This window comes from Bos javanicus, chromosome 3, assembly GCF_032452875.1.
Source record: "Bos javanicus breed banteng chromosome 3, ARS-OSU_banteng_1.0, whole genome shotgun sequence".
Taxonomy (NCBI): Eukaryota; Metazoa; Chordata; class Mammalia; order Artiodactyla; family Bovidae; genus Bos; species Bos javanicus.
The window spans coordinates 94199247-94224580 of record NC_083870.1 but is presented as its reverse complement, the minus strand read 5'-3'; the positions used below and the strand labels follow the sequence as shown (position 1 = coordinate 94224580).

The 25334-nt window shown below is 41.2% G+C and overlaps 1 protein-coding gene across 2 annotated transcripts in view; it reads right to left on the bottom strand.

The window, feature by feature from the left end:
• The window catches only part of ORC1 (origin recognition complex subunit 1), a 37300-nt gene extending 12007 nt beyond the window's left edge, over positions 1 to 25293 (bottom strand). Inside the window, exons 1-11 of one of the 2 annotated variants that reach the window (XM_061411973.1) lie at positions 25205 to 25293; positions 24923 to 25070; positions 20180 to 20254; positions 19409 to 19508; positions 18494 to 18621; positions 16719 to 16897; positions 15246 to 15564; positions 9682 to 10051; positions 8441 to 8542; positions 6141 to 6336; positions 829 to 926 (exon numbers count right to left, since the gene is read on the bottom strand). In XM_061411973.1, coding sequence (XP_061267957.1) covers positions 829 to 926; positions 6141 to 6336; positions 8441 to 8542; positions 9682 to 10051; positions 15246 to 15564; positions 16719 to 16897; positions 18494 to 18621; positions 19409 to 19503 — 1487 coding nt within the window. In that variant the 5' untranslated portion in view covers positions 19504 to 19508; positions 20180 to 20254; positions 24923 to 25070; positions 25205 to 25293. Of the gene's footprint in view, positions 1 to 828; positions 927 to 6140; positions 6337 to 8440; positions 8543 to 9681; positions 10052 to 15245; positions 15565 to 16718; positions 16898 to 18493; positions 18622 to 19408; positions 19509 to 20179; positions 20255 to 21276; positions 23064 to 24922; positions 25071 to 25204 lie in introns of those variants that run through there. The other variant, XM_061411972.1, reaches the window with a different exon arrangement.
• Positions 25294 to 25334: the final 41 nt, after the last annotated feature.

Genomic DNA, 25334 nt, shown 5'->3' with positions numbered 1-25334 from the left:
GTTTCTACTGGAAACCTTAATCACAAATCCACGGGAATGCCTTCATTCTTAAACCTCTTCATTTGGCTCTTCTCCACCCAAACAAATTAAACAGCTCAGTGGTTCTAATCAAGAGTACATATTACTTGGGAGCTTTCCCCAGATCATGTGGGTGGACCTCATCTCACATAAGATTATGATTCAGCTGATTTCTGGCAGGATCTAGGCTTACCTATTTTTAAAAAGTCCCTACAAAGTTCTAAAACGTACTGCAACTGAGAAGCAGTGTCATGACCTTCCATCCCTGAGAAAGGGGTAGCAGTGCACTGCAGACTCCTCCCAGAACTTGTCCACAGTAGTTCACTCAGACACTGCTTGAGAGGTTTCTCCTTTCTAAACATGCACCTTCATTTTACCCTCTACCTTTATTATATACTGGGCTTCCCTGATAGCTCAGTTGGTAAAGAATCTGCCTGCAGAGCAGGAGACCCCGGTTGGATTCCTGGGTCAGGAAGATCCACTGGAGAAGGAATAGGCTACCCATTCCAGTATTCTTGGGCTTCCATTGTGGCTCAGCTGGTAAAGAATTCACCTGCAGTGCGGGAGACCTTGGTTTGATCCCTGGTTTGGGAAGATCCCCTGGAGAAGGGAAAGGCTACTCACTCCAGTATTCTGGCCGAGAGAATTCCATGGACTGTATAGTCCATGGGGTCGCAAAGAGTCAGACACAACTGAGCAACTTTCACTTTGTTACTATATACAGAATGACTAGGAAGTACTGCCAGTTCACATGAATAAAAGCAGAGGTCTGCTTCGGCCTATCTGAAAGGGGCCCCAGAGCGGCGTCACCTTAGCCGGGCCTCTTCCAGCATGTTGGTGGGCCCCTGGGCAGTCAGGTTTCGGCTGCGGATCCGGGGAGTGGCATCACGTGGTGTTCTGGGCTCAGGCTGTGTTCAAAAGAGGGAAATTTAGATAATCAACAAGGACCTACTGTACAGCACAGAGAACTCTACTCAATATTCTGTAATAACCTAAATGGGAAAAGAATCTGAAAAATCGTGGATCTATGTATATGTATATAACTCAATCACTTTGCTGTACACCTGAAACTAATACAGCACTGCAAATCACCAATACTCCAAAACAAAATAAAGATTTTTAAGAGAGAGAACATATTTTAGAAGGGAAAAACAAAGCAAACTCCATCCAGGATGCATCAGCAAATCTGATTTCTGATGATCTGATAAGAGGAAGAGAGGTAGTGAGTCAATTCCTCTAAGTTTTTTCCTGTATAAAGTACCAAGATTCTCCCTTTCTCCCCTCACATTACACATACATTTTGTTCACAGTCCAAACAATTTCTTATTTCTAATTTACACATAGTATGAGGATCTGAAAACACTGTCAGTCTGACTCAATGAAACTATGAGCCATGCCATGTAGGGCCACACAAGATGGGCAGGCATGGTGGAGAATTCTGACAAAATGTGGTCCACTGGAGAAGGGAATGGCAAACCACTTCAGTATTCTTGCCTTGAGAACCCCATGAACAGTATGAAAAGGCAAAAAGATAGGATACTGAAAGGTGAACTCCCCATGTCGGTAGATGCCCAATATGCTCCTGGAGCTCAGTGGAGAAATAACTCCAGAAAGAATGAAGAGATGGAGCCAAAGCGAAAACAACACCCAGTTGTGGATATAACTGGTGATGGAAGTAAAGTCCAATGCTGTAAAGAACAATATTGCACAGAAACCTGGAATGTTAGGTCCATGAATCAAGGCAAATTGGAAGTGGTCAAACAGAAGATGGCAAGAGTGAACGTTGACATTTTAGGTATCAGCGAACTAAAATGGACTGGAATGCATGAATTTAACTCAGATGACCATTATATCTACTACTGTGGGCAGGAATCCCTTAGAAGAAATGGAGTAGCTATCATGGTCAACAAAAGAGTCTGAAATGCAGTACTTGGATGAAATCTCAAAAATGACAAAATGATCTCTTCGTTTTCAAGGCAAACCATTCAATATCACAGTAATCCAAGCCTATGCCCTGACCAGTAATGCTGAAGTTGAACGGTTCTATGAACCCACAAGACCTTCTAGAACTAACACCCAAAAAAGTTGTCCTTTTCATTATAGGGGACTGGTGTGCAAAAGTAGGAAGTCAAGAAATACCTGGAGTAACAGGCAAATTTGGCCTTGGAGTACAGAATGAAGCAGGGCAAAGGCTAATAGAGTTTTGCCAAGAGAATGCACTGGTCATAGCAAACACTCCCTTCTAACAGCACAAGAGAAGACTCTACACATGGACATCACCAGATGGTCAATACTGAAATCAGATTGAATATATTCTTTGCAGCCAAAAATGGAGAAGTTCTATACAGTCAGCAAAAACAAGACCGGGAGCTGACTGTGGCTCAGATCATGAACTCCTTATTGCCAAATTAAAACTTAAATTGAAGAAAGTAGGAAAACCACTGGACCACTCTGGTATGACCTAAATCAAATTCCTTACGATTATACAGTAGAAGTGAGACATAGATTCAAGGGATTAGATCTGATAGACAGTGCCAGAAGAACTATGGACAGAGGTTCGTGGCATTATACAGGAGGCAGGGATCAAGACCATCCCCATTCACGAAAAAGAAATGCAAAAAGGCAAAACGGTTGTCTGAGGAGGCCTTACAAATAGCTGTGAAAAGAAGAGAAGCTAAAGGCTAAGGACAAAAGGAAAGATATACCCATTTGAATGTTGAGTTCCAAAGAATAGCAAGGAGAGATAAGAAAGCCTTCCTCAGTAATCAATGCAAAGAAATAGAGGAAAACAACAGAATGGGAAAGACTAAGAGATTTCTTCAAGAAAAGTAGAGATATCATGGAAACATTTCATGAAAAGATGGGCACAATAATGGAAAGAAATGGTACGGACCTAACAGAAGCAGAAGGTATTAAGAAGAGGTGGCAAGAATACACAGAAGAGCTGTACAAAAAAGATCTTCATGACCCAGATAATCACAATGGTATGATCACTCACCGAGAGCCAGACATCCTGGAATGCAAAGTCAAGTGGGCGTTAGGAAGCATCACTACAAACAAAGCTAGTGGAGGTGATGGCATTCCAGTTGAGCTATTTCAAATCCTGAAAGATGATGCTGTGAAAGTGCTGCACTCAATATGTCAGCACATTGGGAAAACTCAGCAGTGGCCACAGGACTGGAAAAGGTCAGTTTTCATTCCAATCCCAAAGAAAGGCAATGCCAAAGAATGCTCAAACTACCACACAATTACACTCATCTCACATGCTAGTAAAGTAATGCTCAAAATTCTCCAAGCCAGGCTTCAGCAGTACGTGAACCGTGAACTTCCAGATTTTCGAGCTGGATTTAGAAAAGGCAGAGGAACCAGAGATAAAGTAGCCAACATCCACTGGATCATTGAAAAAGCAAGAGAGTTCCAGAGAAATATCTGCTTTATTGACTATGCCAAAGCCTTTGACTGTGTGGATCACAACAAACTGGAAAATTCTTCAAGAGATGGGAATACCAGACCATCTTACCTGTCTCTTAAAAAATCTGTATGCAGGTCATGAAGCAACTGGACATGGTAAAACAGACTGGTTCCAAATCGGGAAAGGAATACGTCAAGGCTATATATTGTCACCCTGCTTATTTAACTTATATGCAGAGTACATCATGACAAAGTGGGCTGGATGAAGCACAAGCTGGAACAAGATTGCTGGGAGAAATATCAATAACCTCAGATATGCAGATGACACTACCCTCATGGCAGAAAGTGAAGAACTAAAGAGCCTCTTGATGAAAGTGAAAGTGAAAAAGTTGGCTTAAAACTCAATATTCAGAAAACTAAGATCATGGCATCTAGTCCCATTACTTCATGGCAAATAATGGGGAAACAGTGGAAAGAGTGACAGAGTTTATTTTGGGGGCCTCCAAAATCACTCCAGATGGTGACTGCAGCCATGAAATTAAAAGATGCTTGCTCTTTGGAAAAAAAGTTATGACCAAAAGAGACGGCATATTAAAAAGTAGAGACATAATTACTTTGCCAGCAAAGGTCCATATAGTCAAGACTATGGTTTTCCAGTAGTCATGTATGGATGTGAGAGTTGGACTATAAAGAAAGCTGAGCGCCAAAGAATTGATGCTTTTAAACTGTGGTGTTGGAGAAGACTCTTGAAGGAGATCCAACCAGTCCATCCTAAAGAAAATCAGTCCTGAAATCTTCATTGGAAGGACTTATGCTGAAGCTGAAGCTCTAATACTTTGGCCACCTGACGCGAAGAACTGAGTCATTTGAAAAGACCCTGATGCTGGGAAAGATTGAAGGTGGGAGGAGAAGGGGATGTCAGAGGATGAGATGGTTTGATGCCATCACCAACTCAATGGACATGTGCTTGAGTAGACTCCAGGAGTTGGTGATGGACAGGAAGGCCTGGTGTGCTGCAGTTCATGGGGTCACAACACAACTGAGTGACTGAACTGAACTGAACTGACGAAGGAATGAATAAAAGTACAGATAATATACTTTTTCAAATAAACTTATCTTAAAAGAAAGACAAATATTAAGAAATCCTAAATACTCTGCCCCAATACAGGGTAGAGTAGAAGGCATAAACTAGGTTTGATTCATAAGATCCTCCTCTATTCCACCCCCGTGAGTTGCATTTACTGATTAAAATTTAAAAAATCATCCCTAAAAAAAAGATTCTCCTTTAGACTTTTTGAAAATATGGCCAAACTTTAGTTCAGAATTTCCAAAATTCACTACACAGTACCCAGAGAAACCTCCCCAGACTTTTCCACTCCAGACCTCAGGGTCACTGTTCAGCTTAGGCCAACAGCCCTATTTTACTATTCTGTTCCTTGCCTCTGGCTCACTAGAGCAGGCCTGCTACCCAGCAGTATCCACAGGGTTTTCACAAAGCACTCCCTTTTGTGGGGGCGTTTCACCTACCAACCCTCTGCTTCCAGCCAAGATATAAAGTGATAATCTCTGCACCTTTTCTCAAAAGCAGAGAAGCACTTAAGACTCAAATCAGCTTTATATCTGTTAACTTGGAGAAAACAGGAAAATATTAACAAAACCTTGCTAAGAAGTTATTTTTTTAAAAAAGGCTGTCCTCTGATCTTTTTTTATTATGCTAAAGAGGGCCCCCCATACCCTAAATCCATTCTTCTGAATGGGACTCAGAAAATGGAATCAAACCAGAGCTATTCCCTTATATAAGATTGCCTGGTCTCCAAAGGTGATCTATTGGAGAGGCCCCCGACCTCCTCACGACTGGAGGTGGAGCTTACATAATAATAATAGAAATAAAGTGCACAATGAATGTGATGTGCCTGAATCATCCCTAAATCTACACAGGCCGCCTCCCTCAACCCAGTCCATGGCAAAACTGTCTTCCAGGAAACCAGTCCATGGTGCCAAAAAGGTTGAGGGGTGCTGAACTGGATTTCTTTCCCTAAAGGTCTTTTGTTGACTTCAACCCAAGCTCAATCACATTTTTCTTGATATGGAGAAATGGAGATCGGCTTTAGAAAAAGTCTCCTAATTAGGCATTTCTAAATTGCTCTAAGGAACAAGACGCTTCATGAAGAAAAGTTTCCTAATATACTAATAGTCTCCTGGAAGGTCACAATAACATAAGTTAAAGGCCCTGAGAAGTCATGTGACAGTGAAACCAATTTAACTTTGTTTAATCCAAACATTTTTCAAACATATCTGAACACGGTAGGACCCTCTTTTCTCAATAGCTTTCAATGTTATTCTGCTCAGTTTCACACAAAGCAGACAGACGTCCCCATTTTCAGTCCTAGGGTTCACTTAGAACTTTCCTCCATGAATACACAAGGCACGCTACTCAATATCCTGTAATAACCTATATGGGAAAAGAATCTGAAAAAGAACTGATATATGTATAGCTGAATCAACTGCCTATACACCTGAAACACACTGTAAATCCACTACTCTCCCCCCCAAAAAAGAAGCTTTCCTCTATGAATATTCCAGGCGGCATAGCTTTGAATTTCAGAGACATGTTCTCAAAATCCAGCTGTTACTAGTTGTGTGATTTCAGTCATCACAATTTCTAAATTAAGAGAGGAGCTTCACTGGGAATAAACCTAAAAGAACCTTACAGTTTTCTTTGGTGTCTTGGAGGGGGTCTGTAAGGAAGACTTCATGGAAGAGCGTAGGTTCCTGGACACACTGTTGGGTGTTCTCCTTGGAAGCGGGGTTGTGGAAGCCTCTTCCTCCTCACTGTCACAGTCTGAAATCTCGGCTGCTGGCAGAAACTCTTCATCATTTTCGTCACTTTTACTGTTACCTAAAAACCTAAACGGTAGGACACATTATTTTCTGATATTCAGTGTGTGAAGTCTAAATAAGAAGCTCCTATCAGGTCAGTGTGGATGCGAGTACTGCAGTCTCTTCCTGCAACTGAGCAATATTAGACATGCTCCAGTTCTTGGGCCCTTGCTACTGAGAAGCTCTGCTAAGGGCTTTATTCATATTATTTCACTAAACCCATCAACAACTTTGTGACTTGTATATTACTTTTCCCATTTTACAGATGAGGAATCCACAGCTTAGAAAGGTTAAGTAATCTTCCCAAGGTTACACAGATAGTATATGGCTGGTGCAAAAGTAACTTCAGTTTTGCACTGGTGAACTTTGTTGTTTGATATTGTAATACATTCGTAAATACATGTGGCTATGCTATACATCATCTTAATGCGTATTTGTTGCTTCATGTTTTTTTGCTAATGACATTACTTGCTGTTTATTTTATGTTTATTTTAGACTAGGGAAATGATGTTAGACAAAAGGCAAAAGGCAGATTCAAGCAATTTTCTTATTCGAGTTCAAAATGAGTTGTAAAGCAGCAGAGACAACTCACAGTATCAGCAATGCATTTGGCCCAGGAACTGCTAACCAACATACAGTGCAGTGCTGGTTCAAGAAGTTTTGCAAAGGAACAACAGTCTTGAAGATGAGGAGCGCAGTGACTGGTCATTAGAAGTTGAGAATGACCAATTGAGAGGATCATCAAGTTACTTGCTGAGTTGTGTCTGATTCTTTGTGGACCCCGTGGACTATAGCCTACCGGGCTCCTCTGTCCATGGAATTCTCCAGACAAGAATACTGGAGTGGGTAGCCATTCCTTTCTCCAGGGGATGTTCCCGACCCAGGGATGAAACCTGAGTGTCCTGCATTGCAGGCAGATCCTTTACCATCTGAGTCACCAGGGAAGCCCCTCATCGAAGCTGATCCTCTTACAACTATACAAGAAGTTGCTGAAGAACTTAATACCTGCCTTTCTACATTCTACATTTGGCATTTGAAGCAAATTGGAAAGGTGAAAAAGCTTGATACCTGGGTGCCTCATGAGCTGACCACAAATAAAAAAAATTGTCATTTTGAAGTGTCGTCTCTTATTCTACACAACAATGAACCATTTCTCAATCGGATTGTGAGATACAATGAAAAGTGGATTTTATATGACAACTGGCGACAGCCAGCTCAGAGGCTGGACCAAGAAGAAGCTCCAAGCACTTCCCAAAACCAAACTTGCACCAAAAAGAGGTCATGGTCACTGCTTGATGGTCTGCTGACAGTCTGACCCACTACAGCTTTCTGAATCCCAGCAAAACCCTTACATCTGAGACATATGTTCAGCAAATCAATGAGATGCACTGAAAACTGCAAAGGCTGCAGCCAGCATTGGTTGATAGAAGGGCCCAGTTCTCCACAACAGCAGCTGACTGCACGATGCACAGCCAGCGCTTCAAAAGTTGAACGAATCAGGCTATCAAGTTTTGCCTCATCCATTACATTCACCTGACCTCTTGCCAAACAACTACCACTTTCTCAAGCATCTCAACAACTTTTTGCAGGGAAAACACTTCCACAACCAGCAGGAAGCGGAAATGCTTTCAAAGAGTTCCTCGAATCCCAAAGCACAAATTTTTATGCTATAGTAATAAATAAACAAACTTATTTCTCGCTGGCAAAAATAATTTGATTGTAATGGTTCCTGTTTTGATTAGAAAAGGTGTGTTTGAGCCTAGTTATAATGATTTAAAATTCACGGTCCAAAACTGCAATTATGTTTGCACCAACCTAATAAATGACAAAGCCTAGGTTCAAATCCAAGTCTATGAGAATCAAAGTTCATGGTCTTAGGCACCCTACTAATAGTCTTGCTGGGTGTGATAATCTTGGGGCCCTGGGAGCCATCTAAACCGAGAGCAGTGTTTCTTGTCCCTTTCAAACTATGATGTTTATGTGAAATTAACAAAATTCCAGACATACTAGGTAAAGGTAAATTTCAACGGATTAGCAAATAAACAAGAAATGTTAAGAGGATTTAAGAAATAGGATTACAGATTTCACAGATGGCAGTGATGTTTTTCTGCCTGCCAAGGAGCAGTCTTACCTAAGCTGCTGCCTAATCCGATTCAAAGTCAAGACAGAACTCTTCCTGCGGATACGGGAAGTAGAGGGAGCTTCATCCTGAACTTCTGGCTCTTTACCCTCCCTGCAAGATATCACAGCATGATTACGGAAAGCGGTTTTGGGTGCCAGCTATCAGCAGCAGGACTGGAAGTGAGTCAGGTAGCCTAACAGGCTCCTATTCTTTCGGCAGCTACTTTGGAACGAGCTAAGCAAAATTTGCCCAAAAGTTTATAATGGAAGTTTGACTCAATCCCAGAGATTAAAATTTGCCAAAAGTTTATCATTTAAAGTAGACTCATCACCTCCACAACTAGAAATCAGAATATATTAATACTAATTCTACACAGAGTTTCTTATTCTTTTAAAATTTTTGATGTATCTATAATTTACTATCCAGTCAAGGTTAGTAGCTATGCGGGTATACTCTCAATGCAAAGCATTTATCAAGAAATCTAGGTAAAGGACTTTACTGGAAGTCCAGTGGTTAAGACTTTGCCTTTCAATTGCAGGGGGTGCAGGATTGATCAAACAAGGTCTGATCCCTGGTTGGTGAACTAAGATTCCATATACCTTGGGGCTAAAAATCCAAAACTTAAACAGAAGCAATATTGTAATAAATTCAACAAAGACATTAAAAATGATACACATTTTTTTAAAAATCTAAAAAAAAAAAAAAAGGAAACCAAATAAAATCAGAAAAGCCAGGTGCTAGAGTTTCTGAGCAGCAAACACAGAAATTTCAGGATTGTCATATTTGTACAGCCCATTATGTACAGACAAGGCCCAGTGTCAAACTTCAGAGTTGTTCTAAATGCATTATCTTATTGTATTTTATGTATTTGAAAATGGTTTCCAGTTTAAAAAAGAAGAAAGAAACTGATTAAGAAAATTACTGTTAAAATGTGGTAAAGAGCCAAGCAAGTAATGAAATCCAAGACTGTGAAGCAATTCAGGTCTGGGAATTATCTTCTGGAGCAGCAATCCCCAAAGGACAGCTGGGTATGTCAGAATTATCATAAGAGTGTCTCAAAAATACAGATTCCTGGGCCCAACACTTGGAGACTGATTCACTACATCTGGGGAGAGGCTCAGAAATCTGGATTTTAGAAAAGCTGGTGATTCTGTGACACAGACAGATTCACTGGCTGTGACCCACACATTTCCATCATGTGAAGGATCTTGATTTGCTCTGTGGGAGAGAGGGTAACATCCCCAAGTCACCTTCTTTTGATGTATTCTGGTTTCAGAATCACAGAAGGCACCACTGAGGATTTCCGTCCCCCGCCGATAGGAGTAAGTGTTCTTTCTTCAGTAGTCTCTGTTATTGTCAAAGCTGGGGCTCGAGCTCTCAGGATCATGCCATGATCAGGTGAGGTCTTCTTGGCATCTTTGGTACAGGAGTGTTGAATCTCTCCAGTTTTCTCTGGGGCTTTCAGAGCTGGAGATGAGGTCTGAAAACCATCAGGCAGAGACCTCTTTGAAGGTGACATGACCTCAGAGAAGGCCACTTTCCGTTTCATTCTTCCAGGAGAATCCAATGAGGCACACGAAGCTGCCGGGGAAATCCTTGTGTTAGGAGTCCTAGGGAAACCTAAGTTCAAGAGAAATCACCATAGACAGTGTGTGAATTTTCTAACAAGCACTGTACAGATTGCTAATCTCTTTAGAGATAAATTCTTTCACTGAGCGATACAAAGACATGAATTATCCATATTTGGAATTATTCTATACTTTCTTTTCCCAGGTCAGGTAGCTGTTAATTTTTAGTCTCTCTCTTAAATTCTATGGGTAATTTTGCTAGCTGGAACAGTTAAATGAGCCTTCATAGATAAATGTTTAAACATCAGGTTTTCCGTGAAGTAATCTCCTAGAACAGTTGTTCTCAACCAGGGTGATACTGCACATCCTCAAGCCCCATTCAACCCCATCTGAAATTTATTCCAATGGCTCTGTTGAGTAACACCAAGGCCTTACATTTTTTCTTAACCCAGACAATACCAGTGGAGAGATGGATACTGCAGGCAATCAACTGGGCTTTGAGAGTACACAGAACCACATTTGGATCTCCTCCAATTTCATCATGATCAAAGGCATCAAGAACCTGGACATTCATTCATAGACAAATAGCTCATCAATTGAGCTATTAAAATGGCAAGGTATATACCAGGTGCTAGGAGACAAAAGTTGAATGAGACTCAATCCTGGTTCCCATCCTAAGATACTCTAGTCTAACAGGGCAGATGAGATGCATAAATGTCTATAATATCAAGTTTAATAATGATCCTAAAGCATCTAGTGCTAATAAATAGGGCTTCCCAGATGGCTCTAATGGTCAACAACCTGCCTGCCAATGCAGGAGACCATAAGAGATGCAGGTTTGATCCATGGATCAGGAAGATCCCCTGCAGGAGGGCATGGCAAGCCACTCCAGTATTCTTGCCTGGAGAATCCACTGGACAGAGAGGCCTGGCAGGCTACAGTCCATAGGGTCGCAGAGAGTCAGACACAAATAAAGCGACTTAGCTCGCATGCACTAATAAATACAGCTCTTGAGACAGGCCTTGAAAGAAAGACAAAATTTCAACAGAGTTGAAAGGGGAAGGAGGGGGATGAGCGAAGAGAATAACTGAGACTGGTGTGAGCTAAGGCAGCGAGGCAGGAAAGCACTGGGCAGAGTTCACTTCAGCCACAGCACAGGGCGTGTGTGGAACTGCTGCTGCAGGCAAGGCAAGAAGTCAGCTAGCACCTGTGTGGCAAATATGAGGATAAAGCATGTCTAGACTAATATAAAAATGTCCCAATATCCTAGTCTCCCTTATGCCTCATTTCTCCATCTTTCTGTCAAAAACAATCCATAATATTTTCCTCATAACTGCCACATCTAATTATGTCACTGTGTCAAGTTTAAATTTCTTACCCTAACTTTCAAGGTCCTACAAAATCAACAGTGAAAAAAACACCGCAATTATTTCTAAATGGTGACTGTACAAATTATTTCTTTAGTAGTTGTCTGCATTTCCAGAAAGTTTCATATGTTCATATTCAGCTCCTAAACATACAGAAACTGTGGGAAATTCTTAAAGAGATGGGAATACCGGACCACCTTACCTGCCTCCTGAGAAACCTGTATGCAGGTCAAGAAGCAACAGTTAGAACTGGATATGGAACAACAGACTGGTTCCAAATCAGGAAAAGGAGTACGTCAAGGCTGTATATTGTCAACATGCTTATTTAACTTCTATGCAGAGTACATCATGCGAAATGCCAGGCTGAATGAAGCACAAGTTGGAATCAAGATTGCCAGGAGAAATATCAATAACCTCAGATATGCAGATGACACCACCCTTATGGTAGAAAGAGAAGAACTTAAGAGCCTCTTGATGAAACTGAAAGACAACAGTGAAAAAGCTGGCTTAAAACAACATTCAGAAAACTAAGATCATGGCATCCGGTCCCATCACTTCATGGCAAATAGACAGGGCAACAATGGAAACAGTGAGAGACTTTATTTTTTTTGGCTCCAAAATCACTGCAGATGGTGGCTGCAGCCATGAAATTAAAAGATGCTTGCTCCTTGGAAGAAAAGCTATGACCAACCTAGACAGCATGCTAAAAAGCAAAGACATTATTTTGCCAACAAAGGTCCACCTAGTCAAAGTTATGGATTTTCCAGTAGTCATGTATGGATGTGAGAGTTGGACTATAAAGAAAGCTGAGTGCCGAAGAACTGATGCTTTTGAACTGTGGTGTTGAAGACTATTGAGAGTTTTTTGGACTGCAAGGAGATCCAACGAGTTCATCCTAAAGGAAATCAGTCCTGAATAGCCACTGAAAGGACTGATGCTGAAGCTGAAACTACCTGATGCGAAGAACTGAATCATGGGAAAAGATCCTGATTCTGGGAAAGATTGAAGGCGGGAGAAGGGGACGCCAGAGGATGAGATGTTTGAATGGCATCATTAACACGATGAACATGAGTCTGAGCAGGCTCCAGGAGTTGGTGATGGACAGGGAAGCCTGGCGTGCTACAGTCCATGCGGTTGCAAAGAGTCAGACACGACTGAGTGACTGAACTGAATTGAACTGAAACATACGTTGTACTAAGAAGTTTCAAGAATACTCACTGGACTTGGCACAGAAACAAAAAAATTAAGGACACATAATGGGATGAGGATGAGCTTGTAGAATGGCCATGGAGCAGTTTCAGACACATTATTAGTGAAAAAAGTTAAGAGGGAAAATAATATATCCAGTATAATGCTCTACTGGCTTAGAAATAATGGGAAATAAAATTAGGAGAAAAATAAACCGGAAACTAATAATATTCATTACCTATAAAAGATGAGGTAGAAGCAGGGTGAGAGGATAAAGAAAGGAATGGGGCTTCTCTGAGGACACTCGTCTTAAATAGTTTTGACTCTGTGCTAATGTTTCACATTTTAAAAGTCAAAGATGGGAAAAGCCCTAAAATTAAACATAAATGAAAGAATTTAACTGTATATCACCAATAAATAATGATTAGCAGAAGAAAAATATTTAATCAAAGTAACATTACTCCCTCAGTGGAATATATTCTAAAAATATAAAGAATAACAAATACGATTTGGAATTACGCAACGTGGGAAGGACAGGAAGAACCCTGTGGTGTAGATTAGAAGTATCAGTATGAATTTAAGAGTTTTAACATTATAACAAATACATATATATAGTTCTTAGAGAAATCTGTATGCAGGTCAGGAAGCAACAGTTAGAACTGGACATGGAACAAGAGACTGGTTCCAAATAGGAAAAGGAGTACATCAAGGCTGTATATTGTCACCCTGCTTATTTAACTTATATGCAGAGTACATCATGAGAAACACTGGGCTGGAAGAAACACAAGCTGGAATCAAGATTGCAGGGAGAAATATCAATAACCTCAGATATGCAGATGACACCACCCTTATGGCAGAAAGTGAAGAGGAACTCAAAAGCCTCTTGATGAAAGTGAAAGTGGAGAGTGAAAAAGTTGGCTTAAAGCTCAACATTCAGAAAACGAAGATCATGGCATCCAGTCCCATCATTTCATGGGAAATAGATGGGGAAATAGTGGAAACAGTGTCAGACTTTATTTTTTGGGGCTCCAAAATCACTGCAGATGGTGACTGCAGCCATGAAATTAAAAGACGCTTATTCCTTGGAAGGAAAGTTATGACCAACCTAGATAGCATTTTCAAAAGCAGAGACATTACTTTGCCAACAAAGGTCTGTCTAGTCAAGGCTATGGTTTTCCCTGTGGTCATTATGGATGTGAGAGTTGGACTGTGAAGAAGGCTGAGTGCCGAAGAATTGATGCTTTTGAACTGTGGTGTTGGAGAAGACTCTTGAGAGTCCCTTGGACTGCAAGGAGATCCAACCAGTCCATTCAAAAGGAGATCAGTCCTGAGTGTTCTTTGGAAGGAATGATGCTGAAGCTGAAACTCCAGTACTTTGGCCATCTCATGCGAAGAGTTGACTCATTGGAAAAGACTCTGATGCTAGGAGGGATTGGGGGCAGGAGGAGAAGGGGACGACAGAGGATGAGATGGCTGGATGGCATCACTGACTCAATGGACGTGAGTCTGAGTGAACTTCGGGAGTTGGTGATGGACAGGGAGGCCTGGCGTGCTGTGATTCATGGGGTCACAAAGAGTCGGACACGACTGAGTGACTGAATTGAACTGAGTTCTTTGTTCTTCCGCTAAGGATCTAAAAGCAATGTCACCTTAGTAGCTGAGCTCTTAAAGAATTAGCTGATTATAGGGCTTAACATCAGTAATTATTAAGAAAATGTTAATAATGAAATACTACCTCACACCCATTAGGATAGCTACAGTCAAAGCCATGGAAAATAACAATATAAAATAACAAGATCTAAATACTTAGTGAGGACGTGGGGAGATGGAACTCTAGTATTATTAATGAGAATGTAAAAAGAAAATTGATGCAGCTGTCGTGGTTCCATTTCTGAATACATACCCAAAGCGAAGGCAGGGACTAGATATGATATTCGTAAACTCAATTCCATAGCAGCATTAGTCACAATAGCCAAAAGGTGGAAGCAACCCACACGTCCACTGACAGTTGAATGAATTAAAAAAATGTGGTTATATGTACAATGGGCTATGATTCAGCCTTAAGAAAAAAGTAAATCTCACTCCAACAAGCCAAAGCAATCTTGAGAAAGATGAACAAAGCTGGATGCATCATAGTCCCTGATTTGAAGCTATATTATTGGGCTGGCCAAAAGGGTCATTCAGGTTTTTCCGTAAGATGGCATGGAGAAACCCAAATGAACCTTTTGGCCAACCCAATACAAAGCAATAAGTAATCCAAATAGTTTGGTTTTGGCATTAAAAACAGACACACAGATCAATGGAACAGAATAGAAAGCCCAGAAGCAAACCCAAGTATATATGGTCAATTAATTTACAACAAAGGAGGCAAGAAGAAACTAAACGTAGAAAGGTGGTTGCCAGAGGATGGGGCATGAGGGAAGGGGAAGTTATTGCTTAAAGGTTGAAAAGGCTGTTTTAGAAGAAAATGAGGGTGGTGACACAACAGAGTGAGTATACTTCATGCCACTCAACTGCACACTTTTTAAAATGATGAAAATGGTCAATCTTACACGACACATATTTCAAGGTATGTCCAATCAGTACTTGGCCCACTGCTGCACTAACTCAATGCTGTACTGTAGCGTGAATGAATATTTTACCACTGTCCTTTAGCCTCAATACTGCCACTGTCACCCATTTCCCACTTACTGCTGAGCTCCAGCCTCTTCCTTGCCCTTGGGGTGACAGGATGGGGAGCAGTGTGACGAGATTTGGACGTGGAATGCCTTGATTCAATCCTTTTGACTGCGTGTTCTGTTGTCGTCCAAGAAGGGCTTTCTGCACTCTTAGTTTTGGCTTGCATGGGCTTCTGGTATCTATGATTGTCTTCTTGAAGCTTATTCAACTGAGCAAATACTTCTGGAGGTAGTGGTTTGAATTTTTTCTCATTCCAAGATAGTTTCACAAAGAATGTCTTCTTATTTTTCAGATCTATAGGCATGACTTCATCTGGGGCTAAAGCTACTACCTGAATTTAGGAAGCAGAGATGACAGAATGAAAGGAGAAGCAAAAGAGTCAAGGAATGTTCTATGAGTGCTATGATTAAAAAGCATGTAAGCCTGCATTATTACCTGGAACATTACTTTTCTAAACAAAAAAGGCATGAACATGATATAGCATATTTCCACAGACTCCTCCTTGCTGATATGAATACCTAATGTTGTTTTTTAAATCCATTTTATTCACCAAGGCCAGATTTCCCCACAAAAATTTATCTAAGCATAGTCCACAATGCTTCAATAACCTAGTGGTTACCTACTATAACAAGATTGGATTACTTAAATGGATTTGCAGTGAGTTCTAAATCTGACCCCACTTTATCTCTTGAGTCCTCAATACTCTTCAAAATGGCTTCCCACCACTAGTCGACTGTGGCTTGTCACAGTCCTGCTCATTCCCGACTAAACGCCTTCTCTGCCTTTCCAAATCCACCCATCTTGCTGCTTCAACTTCTACATCCGCCTTTCACTTCTTCACTCATTTAACTCAAAGGTTATTTTGTGGCACACAATATGCTGAGCCCATAGATTGGAAAAATCTGATTATAGTCCTGCCAAACCATGGTTTCCTTGCCCTACCAACCACCTAATCACCACATGATCGCATCATGACCTAAACCCATTTGGGAGGCCTGAAGTAGCTTGAGAAATAACCCACACCCTAGTCTCCAGTGTCCCAGCTCAGGCTACACCTCATCAGAACCTGATTTATCATAAAATCCCATAACATGTATTTGCCTGTAGCAATTAGCACTCTTTGTACTGATTTACTGAAGGTGAAGTCCTCATTTAAGCAAGCATATTCAGCCTCACAATGCTTTATGCCTGCCACAATCATAGCTAAATGTAATTTCCAAACGGAGATACTTTTGCCAATTTCTGCTCTTCCCTCAGGTCGCAACCTAAATGTCACTTCCTCCAGAAGGGTCCTAACACATGGTAAGTGCTTTCAGTAAATATTTGTTGAAAGGAAGTAGGCAGGCAAGCAGAGACAATGACAAACAGGAAAAATTCATTTCTTTGAGGTAAACTAGAGTGAGTAATATATTTGAAGCCATGCAGTTTAGGAGTCAAGTCATAAATAAGCTTCACAACAGAACTGAGAATCAAAGTACCACCTACCCGCACACAGCCAATGATGGTCTCAACACTAATGTTGCTGTTACAGGTCGGGTTGTCATACCAGAATATCTCTTGTGTGCCAGGCTTCCGGCCCAGTAAGTGCTGTTTACAGACAGGGACTTCACAGAATCGGATAAACCACTGTACTCGAGCACGTTTTTTGGAATAAAGTTCAGAATCTAGGAAGGACAGATGGAAAAGGTAAGGTTAAGAAAACACAATTAACATTTCATTAAGCACTTCTTTGTGCCAGACACTGTGCTAAGTACTTGATAATACTTGATTAATACATTATCCTTAATCCTCACAATAATTGTACAAGGCAGACACTAAGGCTGTCTCCCATTTACAGGTAAAGTAATCCCATTACAGGGACCTTAAGTAATGTGTCAAAGGTCACAGGACCAACCAGCTTGCTGACTCCACCCAGCACCCATGTTCTTCTCATTTTGCCCCATTCCCAATGGTGTCATCAGTCACCAAATAAATTATAAAAGGCATTTGAGAGGAGCAATTCTAATCACAGGCACTGAATAAATTTTGCAAATCTGTGGAAAACTCCCAGTAAGACTCAGAGCATAAGCTACTGAGATGACTTCTGGCAAATATATGCTTGCAGTCTTGAGCTTTATCATTGTAATGTACTGTTAACACCACTCCATACCAGTCTTAGCTCCACGTGCAAGCACACACCCTCACTAGTGCCACGATCACCACTGCCTCTTCTCTTCCTTATCTTGCTTCAGAGAAAGACTGCAGCCATTCGATGCAGCACAATACACAAATTCTAAAATCTATACAGAAAGGTTCGAACCCCATGTATAAAAGCCCACCCTGCTGACGTTCTCCCCCTAGTGGACGTTAGGTTGATGACGTTTTCCTCCATACTTTGTGAAGAATCTTCATCTCTCTGCAATGTAAAACATCTTCATCCACTCTATGAGTTCTTTTAGGCACACAAACTGCCACAGGCTAGGACTAACTACTACATACTCTTCTCCTAGCTTTTGGAAGAAGCAGTTTTATATCATTTAAATTGTTATCCTTCATCTTCCTTTTGGAATTCTGCCCCATTTCCACTTTTCAGTGCTCTTCTCTACTCTGCAGAGGATTAATAGCAGAGAAAATTAGCAGCCGCTTGAGTGTGGCCTTGCAGGTCCCATTTAACACTCCTTTCCCTTTGGCTTCTCCAGCTTTAAGGGCAGTAGTGGCTTTCTGCCCTTACTGATCTCTGGAAAGCACCAATGTTTGCTCTCCTACCTTCTCAACACTTGTAGACAAGTCCCTCTGCGTAAGTAAAACACCTCGTGTTTTCGTTTTTCTGACGGAACATCAGTTAACTAATACACAATCCAACTTAAGAACTCCCCGGTAAAAGTAACTTTGCATTTGCAAAATTACTAACTTCCTGATGCCAAAATAAAGGACACATTTCTATTAGAGTGCAAATCACCTATTTTTTCCCTTCCGCCCTCTTCCTAAATCATCCTTTCCACTTCAACAATCCTGCCTTCACAGCCATTCTCACTGGCTCCTAAAAATAATGGACAAGCTAAATTATTGAGACCCCAATCCCACTCTTTCCCAGTACTGCTCCAGTGAGTAAAGACGTTCCCTAGGTAGAAGAGGGTACAGCTGGTGGTTAAGTGACCCCATATGCACACCGGATACACTGCTCTGAGCAGAGGAATCAGTAACCACCCTTCTCCCCCATCATGGAGCACTTCCCAGTCATTCACAACAAGGAATGCTTTTCATTCCAGCCCCAAACTCACCGTCTTCAAACAACTCAACCAATTTAGCAACGTATGGATTTTCATCATCATCCCCCTCAATCAACACAAACTGTCCAACTTGGATGTGAATCTCAGTTGAATAACCTTCTCTTTTCATACTCATCTCTCTAGGAAATAACAGAGAAACAAGTTAGGAAATCTTGTAGGGTGGGCCAAGCTCTTCAGACCCCTTGGCACAGAAGAATATGCTCTTTAACTGGAAAATCTCCTGAATAGTTTTTCTCTGCTGACCAATTATACTAGAAACCAACATACCAGTCATATACAAGTGTAGATGAAATGAGTTAAGTGAATTGTTTTACATTGGATGATTAATCCAGAGGCCTCCGTATGAAACCTAACTTCTCTCAATTATTCACAAAGAACAACAAAGGCTTCCTAAGACATGAAAGCTGCCCAAGAGCAACATCAAATTGTTCAGAGAAGTCTTGGGTGAAGATATAGTAACATCTAATCCTACCCTGCTATCATGCAGAATTACACAGAACCTATCTGAAATAGGTAAGACATTATCATACATATCAAATTTTATTAACCTGATATAACGTCTTCCTGTATCACTAGCTGCTCTATTTATGCTACTATCTTCTTCCATTAAACAAACCCCTGCTGCCTTATTATCAATTCATATTTACTGTCCCTCTGGGTCAGGAAGATCCCCTGGAGAAAGGAATGGCTACCCACTCCAGTATTCTTGTCTGGAGAATCGCATGAACAGAAGAGCCTGGTGGGCTACAGTCCATGGAGTTGCAGAGTCAGACATAACTGAGTAGTCATAAGCGCACACACACACACTCCTCAACCTGTAATAACTAGGACACTTTGGATACAAGTTATTAACAGCTTAGCTTGGAGAAGCTATTAGTTTCAGTACTAAAGAATTCTATCACTCACTTGTAGGTTTGGTAGTGTAGTTTTTGATCCAACAATGGCCTGCCAACCCAGGAATAAGTTTGTCTGGTCCTCAGTCTTGCAGAATAGTACGCCATGGCTCCTGTGTAAAAGTCACTAACTCTGAGTTAACATGACAAGCTCTGATGAATTCTAGGGCACAGTTCCTGCCTTCAATGGGTTCAGCCTTTTTTTCTGCCCCTACCACACTCCCACACATTTTAGGCTTAAAAGAAAACTTTTTGAGGAAAAATTCAGGCTCTATGAAGATCAAACATAGGCAATTCAGTAAGATCTGGTACTATGCCTTATCTCTTCCTATCCAGGGAAACAGAAAGGTCAATATAAGAAACTACAGGTATTTAGAAGTACTTGGCAACAAGGCACAACGAGATAAGAAACATCTACCAACATGAAACTAAAAGCCAGTGATACAGTAGTTTTAAGTATCTTTATAACATTTATAATCTAGGCAGGGATAAAATAAAAATGCACGGAAGGACAACTAACAGTACAAAGAGCCGAGAGAAAGAGCCAGAAAGGCTAAGGTAAAGGACCAGGTCTTTTGACTTCTGGGAGGAAGGGTTTCTTAGAGGGGTTTTCTAAACTGAATATTGAATAATGGATAGCTAATTGATAAGATGGATGAAATGAGGGTTTCCAAGGGATGGAGGGAAAAACATGCAAGAGGCATTTGGGGGAATGGCAATGGGTTTTATCAAATGTATCATTCCACTTACATTAAAAACAAAACAAAATCCCAGTGTCACTAACCTGTACTGCTCTGGCAGCTGGAAGGAGTATTTTTCTTTGCAACTGATAGGTCCTAGATATAAGTACTGTGAATAGCTGAAAAGAAATGATTGTATTAAAGTACATGAAAAAAAAAAAAAAAAGACATTTTACTGACAATACTGAAACATGAATGAAAAATCCAAACATATTTAACAATCTTTACAATTTGGAAGCGGCAATCTACTAGTCCTAATAATAATGCCAATTCATCATCTTAAGTTTGCTATTAATAATAACTTTCCTTTAAATTCAATGCTTTTCTTATAGAGCTAAAGTTTGCCAAAACTAGGTTTAAAAAAAATTTTTTTAATCCAGTCTGACAGAATACTCTGACTTACTCAGAGAGGGACCAATAATTTCAGTCCATGTCGAAAACAACAGAATTAGAACAGTATACAGACATCCTGATTAAATGAGCTGATTTCCTAAAGTCCAGTAGCATTATGTCCTACATTCTACTTGGGAACACTTTGACCCATAAGATTTTCTGCTTTTAAAAAATGTATCTTTTAATACACTGTGAGGAAACTAATTAGCAAAAAGAAGCTATCCAGTCAATAAATGCACAGCTTACAAATGAGGCCTCAATGGTTACTATTAAGAACATGTAGAGTGTAATTCACAACACAGTACTACTAAAATCAATCCAATTTTAACAAAATACATTGTAGAAATGAACAAACAGCAGACTGAGGAGTTAACACAGGTTGGAGACTTGGGTTCAAGTAAAAAATGCATTTGCATTCATTATATCCAATAATCTTTCGATAAAATATTAATAAAAGTGTTTGGATCTCAATAAATGTCCAAGGGAATATATTAACTCTAACTTCCTTTCAATATATGTTCCTTTTAATGGAAGATGTAACACGGAACTATTAGAAGTTCCTTGGAACTTTTCACCTTTCCACAATGAAATCAGGCAAAATAGGCTACTGAGGTACAGACAAAAGATGCAAGTAAATAAGTTCAATCATTTTTGGAAAAAACAGAATATCACTGAGAGTGGTATTATAGCAAATTGGAATCTCCCAACACATTTTCTTCCCTGGTGGCTCAGATGGTAAAGAATTCACCTGCAATGCGGGAGACCTGGGTTCAATCCTTGGGTTGGGGAGATCCCCTGGAGAAGGGAACGGCACCCACTCCAGTATTCTGGCCTGAAGAATTCCATGGACTGTGGAGTCACAAAGAGTCCCTGGGATCCATGGGGTCGCAAAGAGGCAGACATGACTGAGTGACTTTCACTTTCACGCAACACATTTTCTACAATTCTTGAATAACCTAACTGAAGAATAGATGCCCTGACCTGTCACATTATCTATGATATTTGGTTACACTGGCACAGGGATCTCAGTTTTTCAAACCAAAAACTGGCATACAGAAGGACTATCTCCATACTCCTCAGGTATTCACGTGTATCTAAGGGCATCAGATCCATGCTTTCAATGATTTTAAATACAGACAATATTTTAGCTTACTAAAGCAGGCATCCTAGTTCAAAAACTAAACCAAGATAAAATTTAACACTCCTTTTCTAGATCAGGAGCTCTATACACTGAGACCAGTATATCTGTATGCAAGGGTGGATGATTTACCAAAGGCTGAGAAGGCAGGAGTATCAGAAGGCTCTCTGGGCCTGGATTACATAACCTGCCTTGTCTTGGTCTATCCCTACGCTTCAGGACTGCTTTTCTGAATCTCAAGCAGATGAAGGTTGTTAGTCCCCTCAGACTTATACAGTTGTTGTTCTCTCTTCTTGCCTATCTTTGCAGGGATGGTTCAGGTCTCAGTGCCAGTAAAACTTCCTCAGATAGGCCTTCACTGATGCCCAATGGAAAGTTACTCCCCACCCCTTTATACTGTCCTTCAGGGTCATGTTCTACTGCACCACTCTATTATCAAAGCGATAACCATTATATTACTTTCTTATTTTTTGCACTTTCTACATCAGAATGTTAAATTCCAAAAGAGCAGGGATCTTGGCACCTTGTTTGTCTGTTCATAACTGCATCCCCAGGGCCTAGGTTAAGACTTCACACATAATAGGTGAACGAATGAATGAACGAATGAACAGGTTTTTAAAAATCATTTGGACAATACCAAGTGTGATAAGGATGTAGAGTGGCCAGAACTCTCATACACAGATGGAGAGTGCATAAATTAGAAAGTGGAAAACAGACAGTATCTACTAAAACGGAACATGTGCATATCTTATGATCCAGTAGTTCCAACAAAATATATTCAACAGAAAAACAAACAAACCATCAAAGGACACGCACCAGAATGGTTGTAGCAGCACTATAAAGCAGTGAAATTAAACCAGTCACGACTGCACACATGAGGAAAATTTTACAAAATAACAATGAGCTAAGGGAATCAGACACCAGAAGAATACATACTATATTGATTCCATTTACACAAAGCTCAAAAGCAGGTAAAACTAACCTATGATGCTAGAAGTCGGACTAAAAGGAAACCTCAATGACTGAAAGGAAGCACAGGGAGGGAATGGGGTGCTTCTAGGATGCAGGTTACACAGGTATGTTTTCTTCAAAACAACTCACTGCACTGTATGCTTATGATGTGAATTTTCTATATGTAGGTTATTTTTCCATGAAAAGTTCAAAAAATTAATCAGGAGTCCTTCTGAAGAGGCAGCACTTTCCTACCCTTGACCCAGTATTGCATCTCATCATCAGAAAGAGGTTTCCCAACAGGAGTGATGAACAGAGTGGAAAGACAGGCCAGATTTGGCTCAGCAAAGACTTTGGCTTCTAGGAAACACACATTACAGGCTCTCAATGTTGAAGATACCAGAAATTTTGAACATACACACTATCCAGTCGAGGAGCCACACCCAAGAAAAACAGATACGAGTTGCAGAAAAAAAAAAAAAATAATGTCCGTGCTCAGTCACATCCGACTCTTTGCAACCCTATGAACTATAGCCCGGCTCCTGTGTTCATGGGATTTTCTCCGCAAGAATACTGGAATAGGTTGCCATTTCCTCCTCCAGGGATCTTCCCGACCCAGGGATAGAACCCATGTCTCTGGGTTCTTTACCACTAAGCCACAGGGAAGCCCTAAAAATAACGATAGCATATATTTATTGATCCACCAAGACAAAAGGTAGAACCAAAACTCTAGCACTTCAAGATAGTAAGTTGTCCCAATGTTACACAGAACGGCACAGCCCTAATTCAAACCTTGAGCAGCTGGATTCCGATGACAGTGCTCTTAAGCGCTTCACCTTAGAACACCTTGTGTGAAAGTGGGTAATGTTAATACATGTCTAAGGGGAGGAGGCAATAGCAAACCACTCCAGTATTTTTGCTTGGAGAATCCCAGGACAGAGCAGCCAGGCGGGGCCACAATCTATAGGGTCACCAAGAGTCACACGCGACTGAAAATACAGGCACACAAGAGTTTGCTTCTGGTATGCTTATTACAAAAAGCCAGGCTTCCTACCTGCTGACTGAGCAGTCAAATGGGTCTCATTTCCTTACCCACAAAATGCAAATAATAATAGAAGCTTTCTTTTATTCAACCAGTATTTATTTATTAATCATCCATTCTGTGCTGGGGGCATTATTCTACGATCACTGAGGATGAAGTGAGAAAATGCAAAATGGTCGATTTATTTCCCCACTCTTTTTAAAAAAAATTTATTTATTTTTGGCCACAGCAAGCAGGATCTTCGTTCACCAACCAGGGATCGAATCCGCGCTCCCTGCAGTAGAAGCACCAAGTCTCACCCACTGGACTGCCAGGAAAGTCCTTCCCCACTCCCTAACCCCTTGCATTTATTTATAAGCGACAGTGGGTTTTTTTGGTTTTGTTTTTTAATACTTTGATGAATGTTATGAAACAATTCACACAAAATTCTGCGTTCAATTTCAAGGAATTCAGAAACCTTCTAAAGTTGCATATTGCCCTGTTACATTAAAAACTGTTGCAAAGGGACTTGATAAACATGACCTCGCACAAAAACCTCCAGTGGCATTCACATGTACCCAAAACAGTAGGGAAGAGGGTACCACTTTTACAGACAACCAAAATAGAAAACTACCATATCTAATCATTGCAATTTGGCAGATAGCCCAAGATAAGAAGCTTGCATCTCATTTCTCTAAGTCCAGTGCTTTTTCCAATTTGCCAGAATAGAAGGCCCTTCTATTTCGGGGTTAGACTAGAGAAAGTAAAAGAGGTGCCACTGCAGTTAAGAGCAGCTCGTTTAGGGGAAAAGATATGAGTAGGAGCTCAGGCCCTTTAGTCACGAAAAGGGACTTAAGACTAGCCCCCTTTTCCCTCTGGGAGCAATAGCGACTCTGCTGCTCCGCTTCCCTGTGGTGCTTGTTACACTACCCTGAAAGGAAGAAGGATGCGATTGCTTCCCACGGGCCATGTGGATATAAGGTTCATATGACTCAGGTCAATATTGATAGTCTCAAGGAGCTGAGGACAGGAGTGTTCACGCTTCTCCGCTGTTGGCTTCCGGTTTCCCACTGCAAGATCGCAATCCCCGGCAGAGGCAGAAAGCTGTTAGAAATCGCCATGTGGAAAGTAAGACGCTCCTAATGCACTTAGAACAGTACCTGGCATTTACCAGGCGTTTAGTACATATGTGCTGAATGGATTTATGGCTCAATGAGTCCGCAGAGAACAAATTCCACAGTCCCGCGGCTCAGGTCCCTCTCCAGCCCGGGACGCCACACTCACCGGGCGCCAAAGCTTGTTGGAGATGGGCGCAAGCCTCCTTCCAGCGTCCCCGCTTCAGGAGCTCGTGGAACTGCAGCAAATCTACCTGCCCCAGGGGGACTCTTCTTACAGCTGCCAGGCGCGCACAAACGCCGAAACGGAAGCCTCACTAGGAATGGAAAGAAGGTGGAGAAAAGGAAATTTCGCGCCAAACGCCGTAGCCCCGCCCCCAGAGTGTCTCCATAGTCCGTCAGCAGCCAGACCTTCCGCCCCGCCCATCTAAGGAGGGGACGCACGACGTACACCCGCCAACGTGCCGCGGCCATCATTGATTAGGTCTGCGAAGCCGTTCGCCGAAGAAAGTTCCTAACTCGAAAACATTTCCGGGTTCAATATGGACGCTCGAACCGTTTAGTGAGACTTCCTCCAACCT